Raw genomic sequence first — 22677 nt, 5'->3', positions numbered from 1 at the left:
ATTTTTTTGTAGAGTTAACACAGTGGTATGCACTGGTGATAAGCTTAAAATGAGACTAAGATCATCATTCTGTCACCACAATAAATAAGATTATCTTAATTGACTAAAAAATGTTTTTAAATTGCCCTTGAATTCCTTTCAGAGAGTACATACTTATGTGATGTTTTCCTCATCAAGAAGTAGAAACCCTTTCAAAAAAGACTAGCATGTTTCTTTTTTTTTTTTTTTTTAAGATTTATCCATTTAATCCCCGCCCCCCCCTCCCCGGTTGTCTCTTCTCTGTGTCTGTTTGCTGTGTCTTGTTTCTTTGTCCGCTTCTGTTGTCAGCGGCACGGGAAGTGTGGGCGGCGCTATTCCTGGGCAGGCTGCACTTTTCTTTCGCGCTGGGCAGCTCTCCTTACGGGTGCACTCCTTACGCGTGGGGCTCCCCTATGCAGGGGACACCCCTGCGTGGCAGGGCACTCCTTGCGCGCACCAGCACTTCACATGGGCCAGCTCCACACAGGTCAAGGAGGCCCGGGGTTTGAACCACGGACCTCCCATGTGGTAGACGGACGCCCTAACCACTGGGCCAAGTCCGTTTCCCTAGCATGTTTCTTAAACTGTGAAGAAGGAAAGGTGGAAAATAAACGTTTTTTAATACCTGTGTGCTCAAATGAGTATAACAGCAATTATAACCCTCATTTTACAGATGAGAAAACTTGCTCAGTACAGTTAGCTAACCTACCCAAGGCCATACAGCTTATGGGAAGCAGAACCAAAACTCAAGCCCAAATGTTCCTGGGTGTAATTCCTATAATCATATTTTTCCCAACATTTATTATAAAACTTTCAAACATACTGCAAAGTTTTTTACCAGCTGTATTCAGATATATAATTCACATGCCATACAAGTCACCCAATTACAGTGCACAATGTCGTGGCTTTTAGTATATTCACAGATATGTACAGTCATCACCATAACCAATTTTAGAACATTTTCATTACACCTAAAAGAAACTCTCTTGTATACCTTAGCTATTACTCCCCAATCTCACTATTCCTCCTAGCCCCTGGCAACCATTTATCTAATTTCTGTCTTTATGAATATTTCATATAAATGGAATCATATGATCTAAGGCCTGTTGTGACTGACTTCTTTCAATTAGCTTGTTTTCAAGGTTCATCCATGCATTAGCATGTATCAGAATTTCATTTCTTTTTATTGCCAAATAATACTCCATCATATAGATATATCACATTTTATTTATCCATTTATCAACGATGGACTTTTGGGATTTTTTTCCTTTTTTTTTACTATTATGAATAATAATGTTTTTAATATTCATGTACAGATTTTTGTGTGAATGTAAGTTTTCATTTCTCATCTCCTATCTACTTAAGGGTGGCATTTCTGGGCCATGTGGTAACTCTTTAGAGTAACTGCCAAACTGTTTTCTAAAGCAGTTGCACCCTTTGATGGTCTCATCAGCAGTGTATAAGGGTTCCAGTTTCTTCACATCCTCCTCAAAACTTATCTCTTTTTTATTATAGGTGCATAAACATTTTACTAACTTGCTCCTCCTTCCCACTGATTCCACTTTGATATCAAGCTCCAAATTATCATGTTAGTATAGTCCTGTCTTGCCTCCTTTGTGACTCTGATTTGGATCAGTTGTAGATCTGGCTCGGTTTCCTTTACCAATAGAATTTTTTTATCTGAACTTCTTAAGTATTTTCAAAGTAGCAGCAGTGTAGAGGTTGTGAACTTGGGTTTGAGACACTGTAGGTATCCCACCAACTGGAGACTTTTGGGCCCAGGAAGGACACTAAGTGATATTACTGGAAAAAAACAACATGAACTCCCAGGACCAATGTGGACAGGGTTCTGGCAGGGGCCAAGAACACATGCCAGCTGATTTTGTAGATGGTAACTGCAAAAATAATGGAAGAGATGGTGCATAAGCAAGATTTGGAGTTTACTGGGTACTGAGCAGTCCTCTGAATTTAAGTGCAAGGATTTTTGAACAGTAGATAAACCAAACCACAGAACTGCAGGCAGCCCTCACAGCAAATGAAAAATCAAAGAGCTAAAATATAGATAAACACATCTTTGGAATGGATAGCAAGTTTGCCATCAAATGCCTGTCATAATGGATTGGTAACTGGAAAGAAAGTGGATGGAAGAGAACCTCCAGAAGAGATGTTGTCCAAAGAAAAGATTTTGAGAAGATTATTTAAGCTTCCCAAAGAATGGATATTCAGTAGAAGTGTGTTCCTAGTCATCAAGGCGTCGAAGGCAAGGAAGACACTCATAGGTTGGCAACTTGTTTCTTTCTCTACCACTGATATTACCCACCTCTTTGACAAGTACAAGATAATAAAAATAGACTTCCTGCTTGGCGGTGAGGGAGGGAGAAGAACTTGGGTTTTAAAGTCAAACAAACCTGGATTCAGTTCCTTGTTCCCCTACTTAAAATCTATGTGCCCTTGGGCAAATCACTTTACCTCTCTGGCCTTCAGTTTCCTCATCTGTAAAGTGAACATAATACCTACCCCCCTCCTTGGTTCTTTAAATATAGGCACTGAATAAATATTAGCTGCTGCTGCTATTTTGTTTTTTAATCTGCTCTACTGGTATGTATGAACCTCACCTAATAGCAGATGAGATTCCCCAACAGTCCTAAAACACTGAAAGACAATACATTTTGTGGACCAAGAATTTGGGGTGGTAGCCTATAGAACATGTCAGACATTACAGAAACCTGCTTTCATCAGCAGGCACAGGTTGCCACTACCACCAAAGTCATCAACCCCTTCCTAGTAAGGAGAGGGAAAACACTAAACACCACAAAACAGTGGGCTAAAATAGGACAATCACAGAAAAGATAATATATTAGCATAATTCTATGGCATTTGGCTAGCTTAAAAATTAGGTGAAAAATCAATACCAGATGTGGCATATTCCCAATCATGTGCCCTAGGCAGTAGATGATGTGAAAAGTCAGAGTAACAGAATATCTGGTCCTAGTTATGGATAAAGGGTAGAAATGCTTTCTGATCAGTCTGTATAGTCACTTCAGTACCAGTAAAAGTTTCAGCATGGAAGCACTCAGTACAGAGATTCCTATCAAAGAAAAAGGAGAACTAAATAAGTTTCAGTAACATAGTAAAAAACTATGCCTTTTTATAAATCCTTGTTTCTTAGAGAAGAAATGGGGTTTAGAATATAATTTTTATTAAAATTAGTGAAACTGAACTATAAAATTAATCTTAAAGATCAGTATATATTTACAATATCACCAGATATTTTACTATTACCATGAGCAATGGAATAGTAGCTAAACAGCATAAAAGGTATGAAAGGAATTATATTTTACAACTTACTGGTCTACACATGTAATATTGTCTTTGATTGATTTTCTGTCTAATTTTGAAGCAAATAACAGCCATCAATTTGGAAATATGTGAAGAATGCAAACATTTCCTACCCAGTGGAAATTTCTTTAGCCTTCTTGAAAAGAAACACGGTGTATGCATGCACCCCCCCATACACACACACACACATTTATCCAAGGATTACTCTAGGATTCAATCATTCTATACCAATTTGATGTTGAAATTACCCTGGATCCTTGTAATCTGTATATTGGTGATGCCTGAACATAAAAATTACCTTAAAATATTAATTCCATGTATTTCTTAAAAAGTATTATGAATGTGACTAAAAACAAGGAAAAAAGGGTGGCTTTAAAAGTTTGTTCTGGCATTTTATTTTTTTTAATTTGAAGTCCTGTGAAACTCACATGCTAGTGTTAGGTGTGTGCTGTCTGCATAGTGCTTAATGGTAGTATAGTCTCCTGTTGAAATGAGCTCTGCTCAGCTGCCCTCGTCGGACACAGAAGCTTCCATTCTAGTCACCATAAGCTAGAGACTTTTTTGTTTGTTTGTTGGGACATTTTGGGGGGGGGGCGGCATTTTTGGTTTTCCTTCTTACCATCTGTTTCTAGTCTTTTTAAAATTTGTAGTCTTCAAACTTTTTCCTACCTGTTTACTGTTTGGTTCCTAGGATGTCACACTCAACTACCCCAGGCTGTCCTCTTCACCACTACCAAATAACTTATTTTCTTAAACACTGTGTTCATCATGTGATTCCCCCACTCAGCAAACTACTTTGGGCCCATTGCTTTTTTTGAAAAAAAATATTTTTTTATTTATTTCTCTCCCCTCCTCTCCCCCCCCCACCATTGTCTGCTCTTTGTGTCCATTCAGTGTGTCTTCTTCTGTGTCCGCTTGCATTCTTCTCAGCATCAGTGGGAATCTGTGTCTCTTTTTGTTGCATCATCTTGCTGCATCAGCTCTCCGTGTGTGCAGTGCCACTCCTAGGCAGGTGGTGCTTTTTTTCCTGCGGGGCAGCTCTCCATGGGGGGCACACTCCTTGCACATGGAGCTCCCCTACACAGGGGGCACCCCTGCGTGGCAGGGCACTCCTTGCATGCATCAGCACTGCACGTGGGCCAGCTCACCACATAGGTCAGGAGGCCCTGGGTTTGAACTCTGGACCTCCCATATGGTAGATGGATGCTTTATCAGTTGAGCCAAATCTGCTTCCCTGGCCCCATTACTTTCTATTTCAGGGCCCCAGCTCTTCTCCCTAGCTTTTAAGACAGAGTTTCTCTGTTCTTCAACATAGATCCACTATTCTATCTAAATGTTGCTTATACATTTCTGCCTTTCAATTCTTCCTCCAGCCCTTTACTCATGCTCTTTCTCCACCTGGAACCCTTGATCTCATCTTTTAAACCTATTCTAATCCTTCTGGTCCTTAGATTCCCCACCCAAGTTCCATCATTATATTAAGAAAACTTTCTCATATTTTATACTAGAGACAAATAAAATAATCCTTACTTTCAGGGGACTTTATCTTCCTCCTTTCTCCCTGTTTTTTACTCAGCTATAGCCATACTGACCTACTTTCTGTCCTTCAAATATGCCAAGCTAGTTCCCATCCTGGGAACTTTATGCTTGTTCCTTCTGCTTAAGATACTCTTTCCCCACATCTTCACAGGCCTCCATTCTTCTCATCAATCAGATTTCAGCTTTCATTGTTGAAGAGAGTTAAACAGGGAGGAGGCCTTCCTTGACCATTTCAACTAATCTGCTTCCAGACACTCTCTACCATATATTCCTATTTATCTCCATTTTACTGATCCATACCTAAAATCTTGGTTTTTCTGTCTCCTTCCTTTAGGATGTAAACTGAAGGCAAACACTCTGTTTTGCTTTCCACAGTATTCCCAGTAAATATCTTTCTTGTGGGTTTTTTATTTATTTATTTATTTTAAGACTTATTTTTTATATATTTCTCTCCCCTTGTACCCCCCCAGTTGTCTGCTCTCTGTGTCCATTCGCTGCATGTTCTTCTGTGTCCACTTGTATTCTTGTCAGCAGCACTGAGAATCTGTGTCTCTTTTTGTTGCATCATATTGCTGCGCCAGCTCTCCGTGTGTGCAGCCCCACTACTGGGCAGGCTGCACTTTTTTCGCACGGGGCAGCTCTCCTTATGGGGCACACTCCTTATACGTGGGGCTCCCGTATGCAGGGGACACCCCTGTATGGCACAGCACTCCTTACATGTATCAGCGCTGCGCATGGGCCAGCTTCACCATACAGGTCAGGAGGCCCTATGTTTGAACCTTGGACCTCCCATGTGGTAGACAGATGATCTATCCATTGAGCCAAATCTACTTCCCCAGTAAATATTTGTTGACTAATACATTCCATGTGCTTAGCCATGGGGCTGATGGGCCCTTCTGGCTCCAGCATTTTAGGTCTCTAAATCATGAAAATCCAGGCGAGTGAGCTGGTCAGTGTTTGAATAAACTACTGGTGACTTCTGGAAGGTCAATTTCATTTATTTGCTTTTTGTCTTCTTTGAGACCTGTTTAATTATACCCTAGTTTTTACCTCTCCCATAAGCTGCTCAGGGCACAATAAGAATTGCTTCCATATTATAGGTATGATCAATGTTAACCAGGTCTGCTGGTATCCCTGCATATGCTGTTATTGAGAAGATTGTGAAAAAGCCATGTTGCTGCTATGCAATGACCTTGTGACGAGCTGTCCATTCCAAGGACTGAGAGCTCTAATCCCAACTATACTCACTGGCATGGCCTGTTACCACAGGCCACTCACTCAGTTTCTTGTGCTTTTCATTTCTTTCTTTGAAGAATAAGTTTCTGGGGTTGAATGTGAAGGGTAACTAATAATTCCAGGAAAAATATTCACAATATGAATAAAATTCTGACTTTCCCCCTGTTCTTAGGTGTGAACGATTAGAAGAACAACTAAATGACTTAACAGAGCTTCACCAGAATGAAATCTTGAACTTGAAGCAAGAATTGGCCAGCATGGAAGAGAAAATTGCTTATCAGTCCTATGAACGGGCTCGGGACATCCAGGTTAGCATGAAGAATTTGGCATAAAGCAAAACATGAGAGGGTTAGAAGAAAAAGAAAAGAAAGAAAAAAGACAGGGAGGGTAGAGCAAGAAAAGCTTATGCCAACTGTAATACACCGAACGCTTCAAATGAGGTACATTTCTCAAGAGTCTTTATCATCTTGGGTTGGTACGCCTGCTTGGATTCTTGGGAAATGTTTCTTAGGATCACTGTGACACATGCATTTCATCTGTTGTTACTCATTCGAGAGCTGCTCTGCCAAGTTTTACGCCCATCTTGCCTATCTTTTCCTTGTATGGGAGAGGGGACTTTCATTCTAGCTACCAAATCCAAATCTTACACAAGCGTATTGCCAGGCATTTTCTGAGAATAACATACGAGGCAGTAATGTTTTAAGGCTAATCGCCCGTTTCTTTTATTTTATGGGGAAATAGAATATTTAACCTCTTCTTAGCCCCAGTTGGGAGGTATTTGTAAGGGAACAGTTCTTGATGTTTTCATACTAAATCATCTTGAAGTAAGCTACTCTGAGAGAATTGGTCCAAGAGACTTGTATAACAGCCTAAAAGAATCAAGGGAATATCTTGATTTACCCATTTACCCAGCTGCCATCTTCTCCAGGCCATGGAATGCTGTTTGTTTTGATGATTTTTTCCCCCAAGATCATTCGGGTCCGGTCAGCATCCATTGTCTGCCCCCTTTCTAGCTAGCTTCAGTCTAAACTTCAAAACTCAAGAAACCAGGACCCATTGAAACCAACACCAGAAAAAACCACTGGGCTCCAACCACTGCTCTATTTTTTGAGAGTATCTGAGCATAGCAAGGAAAATAGTTCCCTGAGTGTAATGATGAAATTCATACAAACCCATGGGTAAAGGCTATGAGCTTGAGGGGAACTGATCACTTTTTAGTGTTTGGGCACAGTGTCCTCTTCACAGAGATCAATCTAAAAAGCACAGTGTACTACTTTTAAGAAGGCAGGATCAAAGATCCCTTTCCACTGATGTCAGGAGTTTGCTTGACTTAGAAAATTGCAGGTAGAGTAAACAGTGAAGTATGTCCAGTTATTATTGGAATAGGAAAATTGAAAACAACCTAAATATCCCCGGTGGGAAGGTGGCTAAGTAAACTACAATATCCATATTATAAAATACTACATAGCAATTTAAAAGAATGAAGTGGATCTTTACATACTTATACAGAAAGAGTGCCAAGACCGTTACTGAGTGAAAAAAGCAAGTGATGGATCAATTCCTGACATATTTATGTTAAAACAGAAAATCAAAAAATAATTTCAAGGATTTCCCTAGGCACATGCATGCATATGCTTAAACACAGATGAAAGGATAAATACATACCAGGGGCAGGGACTGGAATTGAAGAAAATATCAAGGAGGCTGATTATCCTTTTTAACATTTTATATTGAAGGAGTATCTGTATTCTGTATAACTTTAATTTTAAATGAAAAAAAAAAAAAAACACAAATCTTATCTTTGAAGCCTTGTCATTAAAATGCTTAGGACCAACTCTGAAGTATGGCCACTGCTTCCTATGAGCCATCCTACAGGAATGCAATTAAGGGCAATTAGGTAAAATAATAGTCACTTGAGTAGTGTGTATGCATTTTGCCTCACATTCAAGCTCTAGTATATTTGAAATCATTGTCATAGCTCAAGCTGCATCCAGCATGCCCAAGGGTCTTGTCAGCCACTCAGAATATGTATAAGCAGACTTAACTATTCCTTCTTCTGGCCCACAGGAGGCACTGGAAGCATGCCAGACCCGCATCTCCAAGATGGAGCTTCAGCAGCAGCAGCAGCAGGTGGTGCAGCTGGAAGGGCTGGAGAATGCCACTGCCCGTAACCTTCTGGGCAAACTCATCAACATCCTTCTGGCCGTCATGGCAGTCCTCTTGGTCTTTGTCTCCACAGTGGCCAACTGCGTGGTTCCCCTCATGAAGACTCGCAACAGGACGTTCAGCACTTTATTCCTCGTGGTTTTCATTGCCTTTCTCTGGAAGCACTGGGATGCCCTCTTTAGCTATGTGGAACGTTTCTTTTCATCCCCCAGATGATGCTGGCACAAGAAGGCAGCTGCTCCCCTACCCTCTGGCGAGTGCATGCAGCAAGAATTAGACAGCAACTTACCTACTCTGAAGTTTTCTACAACAAAAGAATTGAGTGAATCTGTTTACATTTAGAATAATGTTTTTTTTTTCTTCAAGAGACGCAATTGCAATAGTATTTTTTAGATTTTATCCAAGAAGTTTTTTGGGCAAAAATCTTGGATCGTTTTTATGTAGCATGATTTTCCTTGGGATGCAAATCTTAAAACAGTCCTTTAATATGAACCAACAATCTGGAGCACACTGAAGGGCGTTCTAAATTGTGGCTTGAATGACTGCACTAAACCCACTGAAAAGATGAGAAAACCTGATTAGGGCAAACCAGTTCAACCTACCCTCTGCCTTGTCTGGGCTCACCTTTCCCCCTCCCAGACTAACTTTACTGTGAAGTCCTGCCACATTCCATGTCTGAATTTTTGGATTCAGGTGGATTTTCCTTGTCCGTGGAAGAACACATGGATCTCCCAGACTTTCTCACCCAAGTTGGCCATTCTTGCTAACCCTGGAAGTATGATCACTTTTAAAACTGATCCCTTAACCTCTGCTAGGATACAGAAGTGAGAGCATCATGCCCCACAGGATCACTGCACAGCCCTACTACAGTATTTTGAAGTAGCCCTCTAAATACTTAATTTTAAGGAAAATTCTTTGGCCGCACTTTTAAGGTTTTTTTATATGTGTATAGTCACCAATTTAAAAACAAAAAATCCAAACAGCATACTTGAAGAATGTACTACTCAAACTCTCAGTGCTTCCTTATGGTTTATAATAGGATTTTTTATTATTGTTATTATTATTATTGGGTTTTTTTGGACAGGGTTGGGAGGGTCTTTTATTTTTCCTTTGAAATAAAGAAGTGATGTTTTTAAATGAAGAAATGTGTGGATATTTAAGTGTGCTGCTCCCTCTTGAAACAGTTTGAGTAAAGTAAGACTTGCTGTAAATGCTGCCCTCTGCTGCCATTGTTTTGAGATGCAACATAACTCTCCCCTGGCTGCTGCTGCTGCTTTATGGTGTTCCCCTACTCCCACAGGACCACTTGATGGGATTGACTAGGTTGGAGATGAAAAAAGTGCATGGGGAAGAGGAGAAGGCTGTTTCCACAGGCCAGCATGGTAGGATAGGAATTTTTTTGTCAAAAAAAAATATGTTCACCCATTATCCTCGGGCTGGGGTTGTCCTTAGGAAAAATTGAGACTGTATTATGAGAATCACAAAAAATTCCTTGTGTTTCCTTAATTTATTTTTTAACACCCCCTAATTACTGAAACCAAAGTGATATAGAGTCGTCTGTCTTTTTGGCCGCAGCATCTTTAATTTTAAAGCTTTATGTTGTCTGCCTGAGAGAATCAATGGAAGGTGATTCTCCCTAAACAGCAGAAAAGGAAATATACATGATTAGAAGGACCCAAGTTTTGGATATGAAATTTTGCGGCTTCCTATTAATCTAGACTGACTAATATTAACATAAGTATGCACAGTGGACTTTTATAGACAGTTCTGAAAAACTGACTTGAGCCTTCTTCCCCACCATAGAACCAGCTCCACCGTCCTGGTAGAAACTGGACTTACAGAGGCTTACCTGAAGAGCTTGGTGAATCTTTTTGCATTATTTGTAGTATTGGGTCATACCTGCTTTTCCCTCAGCCTCAGTTCTGTGCAACCCAGTGATGAGCAAGGGGCATATAATATATCCTGAAAAGAGTAGCAAAGCATGCTTTGCATATTTCCCCCATACCAGGAAATTCTTTTGAAATTGCATTAACATTGCCTGACTGAGAGGATGGTTTATATGACGGCTCCAGCCTCCTTTTTCTTTGACAGGCTGGCCGCCTCAGAGTCAGCATTTCTTTCCATATTATCACTTTGATATTTTAACTCAGGTAACCTAAGCTTTGCCCCTTCCCCAGAAAATTATAGTATACCTATTAGCTGCAACTTCCTCTCAATTTTTCAGGAGGCATCAGGAACCAAACCCAGGACCTCCCGTGTGGGAGGCAGGCACTCAATCGCTTGAGTCACATCCATTCCCCAATTTTCTTTTAAAAATGTATTGCAACCAACTCATATTCATGTCTCCAGGCCAAAACAAATTGTTCCCAAGTCTATATACTTAACAATGTCAACGTTGCCTAAAACATTGTAGTGACTTCAGGCAGGACACAATGACCTTGTCGAACTAACACGGTTTCTCCTACTTTTCTACTTTAGCTTACTCAGAGTAGAGTCCCGACAGTTCGAGAAAAGATGCTCTAGCCTCAGTCCTCCAGTTTTTCTAAGTTAGAACCTCTGAGTCCCCTATGCTTGGTAGAGGCTGCTAAATTTGGTAGACACCGGAAATCACTGTGAAAGATGGATTGAAATTATTTCCATTTGCCTTGGGACTGTTTCTATCAAATGGAAATTTTGACCTCTGGAATCCCCCTGAGCTCCCAAACAAACAGGCCCATGCTGACTTTCCATCCTCCTTTCTTAAACTGAGGAAGGACCTTCAGTCCAGGTTAGATACAACATGGCTCTTGCTTTTTAATTCCTCTTAATTATTCACTGGGCCCAAAGGTTGTCTGCATTTAATGCTGTTTGTAATCATGCTTCTGTTATTCATGCCCCGCCGCCCATTCTAATTTTGCTGCCCATCCCTGTTGCCTTTCAGTTTCTTTGCATTGCAGCTGTTCTCAGATTCTCTTGTCTATTAAGAGCTCTTCTATACTCTTGCTCTAATGGTTTAACAACTGTTCTGTGATAGGAAAGTACTCTAGCTTTAATACTTCTCTTTTTAAAGACTGTGTGCATTCCCTTTAAAAGGAAGCAATCCTGGATTACTTCTAAGTGTTGGTGCCTAGTCTGGTTGAGCGAGGCTGGCTGTTTCGGCCTGGGTGATTCTGTGTTCAGGTTGTAAAGCGACTAAAATTTCACGTTTGTTATGATAGTCGAAGGGCACTTTTGCCTGCCCCAATTTCGATTCCTTGGTACCAACTCAGTGCATTCTAGCAAAGAAGGCTTTCTGCTAGTACTGGCTCCATGAGAAGCAAAAGTAGGTTAAATTTTCTAATTCACTGGGATCTTCTCTGTCCCCTGTACCCTATCTACCCAATTTGGGTAAGAATCTAATGCCAAGAATAATACTGGAATCAAGCCTTCCTTGCTAGTCATGCACCAGTGAGCATATTTTCATGCACTCTTCTTTGTATTTGGTTGTTTCTGATTTCATATTTCTTTGAGGTACAGTCAGATGAAATGCTGAATTCTGGGTTCCAGTACGGAGCTGCCTTTCAGCTTTGGAAAATGTGCATCCAAAACAAAACCAAACATTATTATGATCAACAAACTGGCACAGGCAATTTTATGGTTCCCACACATCCATACCCACCCTTAAATGAAAGAAGATTTTGAATGTGGCTCTAAGAGTTAACATTTCTGTCTGTGTGTTGTGTATGCTAGGTGATACCCTCAGTAGGCATTGACTACTAGACTGTGTGTTTTATCAAAGTGTGTAAGAATAAAAACTGACTTGCACGAATTGAAAAGTACAGAAATGACACTTGTGAACGTGTGAACGTTAACACTGTAGTTGATAGATCTTAAGCTGCTAATTGTTGAGAGAGAATTACATTTATGTTTTGTCTGGTGCTGTAGATTCTAAGCAGCACTTTTACTGTATATATAAATTGAAATAAAGACCTCAGCTATTAAATGGTGGTCAGACTCGGGTTTGTTTTGCTCTTTATTTTTGCATATTCATTTTCCAGTGACAAGTTTATTAGTCCAAAAACTTTCCACTAGTCTGAATTTGATACTCTGTGTATCTGTGTGCACGCATGTGTGTATATGTCTATTTTTAGCCAGTATCGTTAAACCATAACTGATAGCCAGGTAGTTCCCACTATCTCTCTAGATTTTACAGACGTCATTTCAGACTAACATTTTGCCATAATTCCTAAAAGTAGATGACTTCTTTTTAGTTCTTTCAAGGGACAAAGAGGCAGTGCCCCCCAAATCCAGCATCTGATGACCCAAAAGTGGGCATAGTAATCCCTGTCCATTCTTCAGAGCTTTGCTAATAAATAAATGTTATTAATAGAAACATACTCTATAAAACACATTTAAAGTTGTATGTACATGTAAGAAATTATATTATCCAGCCTAATTCTATCTGTGGTTTTGTTGTAGAGGTGGTAATTTCTATTAGTTTTCCCTAATGACCTCTGGGAGATCTCTGGAAATCTAATATAGTATCTTGCCTTTGAAGTGAACCAAGTGGGAACCTGATGACTTGGTGCTTCACAGCCCCAATCTGATGTCGAGAGATTTGGGCCACACTTGTGGTTCACCAGCTCTGTGCCTCTTATCCCATTTATAAACTAGACCTATCAAACCCACCTTAATCTTACCTAGCGGGCATTGCGAGAATAAGGTGTGCCCCCTTGGAATGCTTTTAAAAGAGCTAAGACAGTATCCTTAAGCTTCTTAAAATATAAGCCAGGCCCTATCGCAAGGGGTTCCATAAGGAGGCTACAATATGAATGACACCCTAGAGTTGTGCAGTGCAATAATGGGCACACAGAGCAGCCCCAGTTAGGGGCGATGTATAATTTCAAAGTCTGTTTATTCTCATCCATTAAAAACTTGAAAGAGGAGATAGCTAGTAAAATAAATCTGAGAAGTTGTGGTGTGGAATACAAATTGGGGGAGCGGGATGGTATGACAACTTAGAAAATGCATACCATGCTCGCTTCGGCAGCACATATACTAAAATTGGAATGATACAGAGATTAGCATAGCTCCTCTGCAAGGATGACACGCAAATTCGCGAAGTGTTCCATATTTTTAATCTTTAAAAAAAAAAGAAAAAAGAAAATGCATTCCTTGCCTTAAAGGATTCAAGTGTATTCTTTTTAACCATGTGGCCCAAACTCTTGTGATCCCTGGCTAGGTAATGAGAGCAGCTAACATTGATTGAGTACTTGCTGATTGCTAGGCATAAGTTCTTGTTATGATAAACAGTTAAATCACTTAATTCTCCCCACAATCTTATGAAGGAGGTATCATCCTTATTGCATTGATAAGGAAACTGGAGTTTGGGTTAAATGACATGCCCCAAATTATACTATTCTGTTATTAAATGGTAAATGACTGCAATAGAAAACAGGTCAATACAACATATGTAACAAAAGATGGTTGTCTATATGAGTTACTTCAAGTCAATAAGAAAATGGTTAACTTAGGGGAAAAAATAGGCAAAGGTTATAAACAAATAGCTCACAGAAAAAGGAAAAAATTACCAATCAGCATTGAAAAGCAATGTTCAGCCTCTTGTAATCAGTACATTAAATTTTAAAAGCCAGTTATGGAATGGTATTTGTCTCCCATTTATGTTGAAAATATTTTTGTTTGTGTAAATGTATGTATGTAAATGTATAGAAACTGCACATTAAACTGTCCCCAGTAGTTATTTCTGGGAAAGAGAGTGGAAGGAATGTTGGTAAAACAGGTCTTGCATGCTTGACTATTATAAATAGGAATCTTTTGGAATGAGAATGTATTTGAATATTTTTTAAATTCAAAACATCCATTGAGGATATCGATGAAAAAAGAATTGATAGTGTTCCTAATGCTGGATTATAATAGACCACCTTTTGCCTTAGGAGTCCCTGAGAATGGGCTCTAGACCAAGTTTGGACCACCCTTTGAGCTTTCTTCCAGCCCTGGATTCTTTAGCTTGGTGATCAAATGGATATTCCACTTAGCAGAGGCCTGGAAGTCAGAGAAGGAAGAACGTGGAGAGGTGTGATTGCAACAGTTGCTAGATCCTGTTTAGTTCAGTCTTTCTTTCATACAACAGTGTTTGAGAGCCACTCTGTATGAGACTAGGAGGTAGGCTAAACTGAAGGAAAAGGAACTTGGAAGGACAAAATACTTGTAATAAAGCAGAAGTCATATGTCGGAGGGAAGAGGAGGAAGCAATTCTGCCAGAGAGCAGTTGGGAAAGACTTGATGGAGAAAACATTGGTATCTGGACTGAAATTTGGTGGGATTTGGATGAATGTAGATAGTGGGAAGGACATTCTAAATTGAAGTAACAGTATTAGCAAAATGACAGTGATGGAAAAACCCAAGGTGAATGACCAGACAAGGGGTGGTCCTTAAGTGGCTGGTAGGGTGTCTACCTGGAAGGATGTATGAATGTGTGAAAATTAAAAACAATATGTGGGGGCTAAGTTGCAAAAATAAAAATGTTGACTGCCATGATGAAGGGGTGAAATTCACCTATAGCCACAAGAGAAACCATGAAGGGTGTTGAAAGTTATAGTAACCATGCCTTATGTTTAAAAGGTAATTAGAGCCCTTTCAAAAGGAACCAGTAGCCTGTTTTCTTGTCATCCAAATCAGTGAAGAAATGCTGCCCAGACTCTTTGGTTTTATTGCCTGTTGATCCTGTGATGGGATGAGCATCACAATTTTATTTGTGAGAACTAAGGATGTAGGAAGCTCAGCTCAATTAGTATTTAAAAAGTCCTATCACCTTTGGCACATGAATGCTTAAATCCTACAGCAACAGTTCTTGGGAAAACTTATTCAGGCTTCTGCCTTAATGAATAATTAAGTTGTCCAGTAGAATTTCTTTATCTTTTGGAATACTTCGGTTCAATAGTTTTAAAGACTATAGTGCAGCAATCCATAATAAAAATGAATTATAAGAACTACTAGGGAAGTGGACTTGGCCCAGTGGTTAGGGCAACCATCTACCACATGGGAGGTCCACGGTTCAAACCCCGGGCCTCTTTGACCCATGTGGAGCTGGCCCACGCACAGTGCTGATGCACGCAAGGAGTGCCTTGCCACGTAGGGGTGTCCCCGCATAGGGGAGCCCCATGTGCGAGGAGTGCGCCCCATAAGGAGAGCCGCCCAGTGCGAAAGAAATTGCAGCCTGCCGAAGAATGGCACCGCACACACAGAGAGCTGACACAGCAAGATGACGCAACAAAAAGACAGATTCCCGTGCCTCTGACAACGACAGAAGCGGACAAAGAAGAAGATGCAGCAAATAGACACAGAGAACAGACAACCAGGGCAGGTGGTAAGGGGAGAGAAATAAATAAATAAGTCTTTAAAAAAAAAAAAAAAAGAACTGCTATACCTTAAAGAGCAGGCTGTAAGGATTAAAGGAAATAATTGTATCATGCCTATACCAGCACCTGGCGTAAAGTGCTCTACAATTGGTCTTATTAATAGAGAATATCTTGACAACAAGGACCTGTCTCACTCATCTGTATCTCTTAAGACATTATCTTGCCTCACATTCTCACTGAACAGAGCATAGTACCAGAATTTGGAGTGACCCTGGCCAGCACTGGCTCTTTGGTTTAGAGAACCAAAAAATCAGAATATTCCAACCCCAGAAACAACAAAAGAGCCATAGCGAAATAAAATTTGCAAATGGATATATGTAAATTGACTAATGGTAGGTTTTACTTCAAACTAATACAGTGATTAGGACATTGTCATATCCATGGATGTATCAGTACCTGGAACAATGCCTGGCACTTCATTAGAAAGTGGCCTTTAAATCACTATTGAATCTCTATTCTGTACCAGGCATTGTGCCACTTGTTTAACTTCTAATTCTTACAACTTCTCTGAAAAGGAGAAGGTGTGATTTCCATTTTACAAATGAATATAAAAAGTTCAGAAAGGTCGTTTGCATTTTATCCAATGGACAAGTCATTTTATTAGTAAATGTCAAAGCTAGGACTTGAACTCTGTTAAGTTTGACTCTAAATCCATGCTATTTCTACTGTTCCATTTTGCTGAGCAAGGAATTAAGTTTCATGGATTTTAGACTTTGGGTGACCTTGAAAAGTCAAATCACTTAATCTTTCTGTACCGCTTCTATAAAGTAAGGAGCTGAACTAAGTCACCTTAGTTGTCTTCCAGCAATAAAATATTCTTAGTACTTGGCTCTCAGTGATGGATGGGTATGTGTATGGTATATTCTCTAAATATATGAAATATTTCATGATCTAAACAAAAAATGAATTATGGTGTTGAAATACAATACATTAATGGAAACATTGAAATGATCATTGTCACAGCAGATAAAAATGACAGAAAAAATTCCTCAGATTGCCCCCTCCACCAGCAAAATTAATGAGCTGGAAAATGAAATTAGGATTAACTGTGTAGCAACCCTGGAACCAGATTGGGCATTTAGCACATCCGCAGGAGTGCTGGACAAAAGAAAAGGCTGCCACACTGTCAGGCGTTCATTAGGCATGTACAAGTCAGCAACCATCCCCCATTCTTTAGCCCCACAGCAACTCCTGTGGAAATGGTGAACTGGATTGTGGGAACAGCTGATGGGGCCCATGATTGGCAGAGCAAACTTTGTCCTTTAAAAAGTTGGGGTTGCAAGTTGCGATTGGGTTTGTCAGATAGATCCCTGAGGGACCAGCACAGAGGCTAGCCTCAGTTTTAGCTCTAGGCAGCAGAGGCTTCTGGCTTCACACCGGGATCTGCTTGGAGACTTGAGCGGCAATGCATCTTTTCCCCCCACCTTTTAATTTTTGGGATGGGGCTCTGTTGGATCCCTAAGGAAAAGTAAAAAATGGGTGATTCCAGGCCTCAACAAGTAAAAATCAGAAAACCCTGAGGACTAAGGAACTACATTTTCAGAGAGAAACAATATGATAAAATTACTAAACATAACAAGGAAACAGGAAAGTATGGCCAGTCACAGGAAAAAACAAAAACTATCCCAGAGGAAGAGAAGTCACTATAATTACTAACCAAAGATGTTAGAGATCAACTTCCTTAACTATGAACAATAAGCTAGAGGAAAATAAACTTGTATAAAGAACTAAAGGAAAGTGATATATGAACAAAATGAGAATTTTAATAATGTAAAAATTATAAAATTCTGGTACTGAAAAGTATAGTAAAAAATAAATTCGGGAAGCAGATGTGGCTCAAGTGATAAGGCTTCTGCCTACCGTATGGTAGGATCTGGGTTCAATCCCTGGAGCCTCCTGATGAAAAAGAAGAACAGAAAGTGCCCACATGGCAAGCCAGTGCCCACGCAAGTGAGTCACGCAGCAAGATGATGACACCACAAAAGAGAGACAAAGGGGAGAGTCAAGGTGAAGTGCTGCTGACACCAAGAACTGAGGTGGTGCAATTAACAGGGAACACTCTCTACATTAGAAGTCCCCAGGATCGAATTCCAGTGAATCCAGAGGAGAAAAAATGAGAAGATGAAAAGAGAAATAGAGGATCACACAGCGAATGGACACGGACAGCAAAAACAGCAGGGCAGGAGGAGGACAAGGGGGGAAATAAATAAATTGTTAAAAAAATAAATAAATTCAACATATTTGAGCAGGCAAATGAAAGGATCAGCAAACTTGAAGATAAAACAAGTGTAATTATCCAGTCTGGGATGAAAACAAGAAAGAAGAAAAATGAGCAGAGCCTGAGGAATCAGTGGGACACCATCAGGTATTCCAAAATATGCATCATAGGATTCCCAGAAGGAGAAGAGAGAAAGAGGCAGAAAAAAAATTATCGCCAAGAACTTCCCAGATCTCATGAATGACATGAATATATAAATCCAAGAAGCTCGGCAAACTCCAAGTAAGATAAATTCAAAGAGATCCATGAGTAAGACAAATTATAGTTAAATTGTCAAAATCCAAAGATAGGGAAGTGGATGTGGCTCAAGTAATTGGGCACCCACCTACCACCTGGGAGTTTCAGTTCCTGGCACTTCCTAGAGAGGACAAGCAAGACAGCAAGCTGATGCAATGGGCTGGCATGGCGATCTGACGCTACTAGATGCAACTAGATGACACACCTAGACAAGACATCTAGATGATACAACAAGCAGGGAGAAGATGTGGCTCAAGTGAGTGGGTTCTTCCCTCCCACACGAGAGGTCCTGGGTTCAGTTCCCAATGCCTCCTAAAAGAAGATGAGCAGACACAGAGACAACACACAGCGAACAGAGAGCAGCCAGCAAGCACAAAAAACGAGGGTATTGGGGTAAAAATAAAGCAAATCTTAAAAAAAAACACACATTAAACAATAGTTACCACAGTGGTGGTGGCTTTAAAAAAAAATCCAAAGACAGAATCTTTAAAACAGCAAGAGAGGGGAAGCGGACTTGGCCCAGTGGTTGGACATCCGTCTACCACATGGGAGGTCCGCGGTTCAAACCCCGGGTCTCATTGACCCGTGTGGAGCTGGCCCAGGTGCAGTGCTGATGCGCGCAAGGAGTGCCGTGCCACACAGGGGTGTCCCCTGCGAAGGGGAGCCCCATGCACAAGGAGTGCATCCTGTAAGGAGAGCCGCCCAGCGTGAAAGAAAGTGCAGCCTGCCCAGGAATAGTGCCGCACACAGGGAGAGCTGACGCAGCAAGATGACGCAACAAAAAGAAACACAGATTCCTGTGCCACTGACAACAGAAGTGGACAAAAAGAACATGCAGCAAATGGACAAACAGAACAGACAACTGGGGCGGGGGCGAGAGAAGGGAAGAGAAATAAATCTTTTTAAAAAAACCACACACACACAAAACAGCAAGAGAAAAGAATGTGTCATGCATAATAGATCTTCAATAAGATTAATATCCAGGGAAGCAGACTTGGCCCAGTGGTTAGGGCGTCCGTCTACCACATGAGAGGTCTGCAGTTCAAACCCCGGGCCTCCTTGACCCGTGTGGAGCTGGCCCACACGTAAGTGCTGATGCACACAAGGAGTGCCTGCCATGCAGGGGTGTCCCCCGCGTAGGGGAGTCCAATGTGCAAGGAGAGCGCCCCATAAGGAGAGCCGCGCAGCACTAAACAAAGTTTAGCCTGCCCAAGAATGGTGCTGCACACACGGAGAGCTGATGCAGCAAGATGATGCAACAAAAAGAGACACAGATTCCCGTGCCGCTGACAGCAACAAAAGGGGACAAAAGAAGAACATGCAGCAGATCGACACAGAGAACAGACAACTGGGGCATGGGAGGAAGGGGAGAGAAATAAATAAAAAATAAATCTTAAAAAAAAAAAAGATTAATATCCAGTTTCTCATCAGGAACCCTGTTGGGCAGAAGGAAGTGGGATGGCATATTTAAAGTGCTGAAAGAAAGGAAAACCTGTCAACCAAGAATACTATTAAATAGATCCAGCAAAACTGTCCTTTAGATATCAGGGAGAAATTAAGACATTTCTGGGTAAACAAAAGCTGAGGGAGTTCATTAGCACTAGACTGGTCCTACCAGAAATGCTAAAGTGCTTCATGTTGAAAGGAAAAGACACCAAACGGTAACATGAAGCTGTATGAGAAAGAAATACTTATATGTGTAAGTATATGGGTAAATATCAGTATTACTGCATATTTTTTATACTGTTTCTTTTACTTCTTACATAGTTAAAAAATATAAATGCATTTAAAAAGATCATAAACCTATGTTACTGAGCAAAAATGTATAGAGATGTAATTTGTGACAAAAACAACATAAAGAAGGATGAAGGTATAAGAGCAGAGAATGTGTAGACTATTACAATAAAGTTAGTTGATATCAATACAAACTAAATTGCAATAAATTTAGGATGTTAAATGTAATCCCAATGGTAACCACAAAAAAAAATTTTTTTTAACTTATACAAAAGTATATCAGGGAAGTGGCTAATCAGTTGGGCTCCCGTCTACCATATGGGAGGCCCTGGGTTCGTGTCCTGGGGCCTCCTTGTGAAGGCAGGCTCACCTGCATGCTGCAGAACACTGCCCAGCCACAAAGCGCCACAGAGTGCTGCCCAGCCCACAGATACCACGGAGCGCCACCCAGCCCACAAACACCACAGAGAGCCTACTCAGCAAGGTGATGCAACACAAACGGAAGACAAAAAAAAAAACAGAAGAGCATGCAGCGAATGGACACAGAGAGCAGACAGCATGCCAAAAAAAAAAAAAAAAGCTACAAGGGGAAATAAAAAAAAGTAAATCAGGAAATATTCAAAATGGTTCACTGAAAGATCATCTAGACAAAAAAGGTAGTAAGACACACAGAAAACAATTGGCAAAATATCAGAAGTCTTGCCTTATCAGTAATTTCCTTAAATGTAAGCAGATTAAATTTTCTAATCAAAAGGCAGAGACTGGAAAATGGATAAAGAAGTATGACCCAACTCTATGCTGTTTACAAGAGACTCACCGTAGATTCAAAGACACAAATATGTTGAAAGTGAAAGGAAGAAAAAATATTCCATGCAAATAGTAACTTAAAAGAGAACCAGGGTAGCTTACCAACATCAGACTAAAGAAACTTGAAGTTAAAAACTGTTACAAAAGACAAGGACATTATAGAGTGATAAAAGTGTCATTCAACAAGAAGATATAACAGTTATAAACAGTCACATAACAACAAGGTCCCAAAATATATGATGCAAATATTGAAAGAATTGAAGCAAGAAACAGTTCTACAATAATGGAGACTACAATAACCACTTTAAATACTGGATAGAACATCTAGACAGAAGATCAACAAAGTTAGAGGACTTGAACAATACTATACCTATATCTAACAGACATACATAGAACACTTCTGCAACAACAGTAGAATACACATTATTCTCACGTGCACATGGTCCATTCTTCAAGACAGACCATATGTTAGGACACAAGATAAATCTCAAATTTTAAATCATACATAGTATCTCGTCAACCATAATGTAATGAAGCAAGAAATCACTAACAGAAGGAAAACTGGGAATTTTTATAAATATGTAGAAATTAACATACTTTTAAACATCTAATAGCTTGAAGAAGAAATCATAAGGAAAACTAATGAATATGAATGAAATAATGAGATGAATGAAAACAAAAACACAACATACCAAAACTTATGAATGCAGTGAAGACGATGCTTAGAATGTATACTTAGAAATGCCTACATTTAAAAAGAAGAGACTTCCAGAAAGATGGCAGATGAGAGAGACACAGAACTCACTTTTCTCCCAGAAAAATGGCTAGAGGTCAGGCAGAAATGGCCTGGAAAATTTTTTTCGAGGGTTTAGGACACCAGAGGAAGGCTGAGAAGAGAGAGGGGCACAGGAAAAAATTCTCCAGGGAAAGAACTTAAGTAGAAGCTGCAGTTAGAGCTGCCAGCGCCCCTCCCCCACCTTACAAGCAGGCAATTTTGAATTAGTCTTGGGCTGGCAGCTACCGAAGGAGTCTTAGGCATCCACCTCCCCAGGAGTGGGACAGAGAGGGATGCAGCCTAAGGATGACTGCTTTTGGCCAAAAGATTTGGTTAGCTGTGTCCCACAAGCCCTTCCAGGTCAGGACGGGCCGTGCCATTGTTTGTCCTGGGAGCTGGCTGGGGACTAAAGAGATTTGACCCTCTCAATCACCCTCCCTAATGACTGGGACTGGTTGTTGAGGATGCAGAGGGAAATGGAATTATTTCCTACCCCTGAAAAGGAAGAGGGCAGCCAGCAAAGTTTGGAGAACTGCCTCTGAGAAAGTTTGAATGGCAAGGCTCTGAATAGTCTCCAGGCAGGATCCTCTGTCACATTGTTGCTGTTCATGTTGCAGTGAACACATGCCAACCAGCCTTCGAACTGAGAGAGTTGCAGAAAAGCACCATCTGCTGGCGGACCAAGGAAAGAATTAAAAGTAAGTAAGTGGGGAAGCAGACTTGGCCCAATGGAAAAATGCAGCCTGCTCAAGAATGGCGCCGCACACACAGAGAGCTGACATAACAAGATGACGCAACAAAAAGAAACACAGATTCCCGGTGCCACTGATAAGATAGAAGCTGTCACTGAAGAACACACAGCGAATGGACAGAGAGAGCAGACAACTTGGGGGGGAACAGACAGGGGGAAGGGGAGAGAGATAAAAAAAAGTAAGTAAGTGGGGAGTGGATGTGGCGCAGACAATAAGGGGGAAAAAAACAATGAGCAGACAATAAGCAAAAACAATGAGCAAACAGATGAGGGAGCAATCTTGGGGGAAATTTCTAGAAAATTTAAAAATTAAAAAGTAAACAAGTAAAGGAGGGTTTTTCTGGCCTCTACAGACTCCCTCCCCAAAGCCCTTGGAAATCAGTCTACAACCCATTACTAG

The 22677-nt window shown here is 40.5% G+C and overlaps 2 protein-coding genes and 1 non-coding gene across 8 annotated transcripts in view; all 3 read left to right on the top strand.

The window, feature by feature from the left end:
* Positions 1-12259, top strand: part of TMCC1 (transmembrane and coiled-coil domain family 1) — a 250360-nt gene extending 238101 nt beyond the window's left edge. For 5 of the 6 annotated variants that reach the window (XM_058288860.2, XM_058288862.2, XM_058288864.2 and 2 more), the window contains 2 exons: positions 6305-6440; positions 8200-12259. In XM_058288860.2, coding sequence (XP_058144843.1) covers positions 6305-6440; positions 8200-8514 — 451 coding nt within the window. In that variant the 3' untranslated portion in view covers positions 8515-12259. The remainder of the gene's footprint in view (positions 1-6304; positions 6441-8199) is intronic. The other variant, XR_011647564.1, reaches the window with a different exon arrangement.
* A 1031-nt stretch (positions 12260-13290) lies between these two features.
* On the top strand, positions 13291-13394 carry LOC111761605 (U6 spliceosomal RNA). The gene has a single exon (XR_002794927.2). It is a non-coding gene; the product is annotated as a U6 spliceosomal RNA (small nuclear RNA).
* Positions 13395-22034: 8640 nt separating this feature from the next.
* Positions 22035-22677, top strand: part of LOC105745078 (uncharacterized) — a 35727-nt gene continuing 35084 nt past the window's right edge. Inside the window, exon 1 of the mRNA XM_071212232.1 lies at positions 22035-22224. The gene's annotated coding sequence lies outside the window, so the exon portion shown is untranslated. The remainder of the gene's footprint in view (positions 22225-22677) is intronic.

This window comes from Dasypus novemcinctus, chromosome 26 (genome assembly GCF_030445035.2).
Source record: "Dasypus novemcinctus isolate mDasNov1 chromosome 26, mDasNov1.1.hap2, whole genome shotgun sequence".
Lineage (NCBI taxonomy): Eukaryota > Metazoa > Chordata > Mammalia > Cingulata > Dasypodidae > Dasypus > Dasypus novemcinctus.
This window is presented reverse-complemented; position numbering and strand designations above follow the sequence as displayed.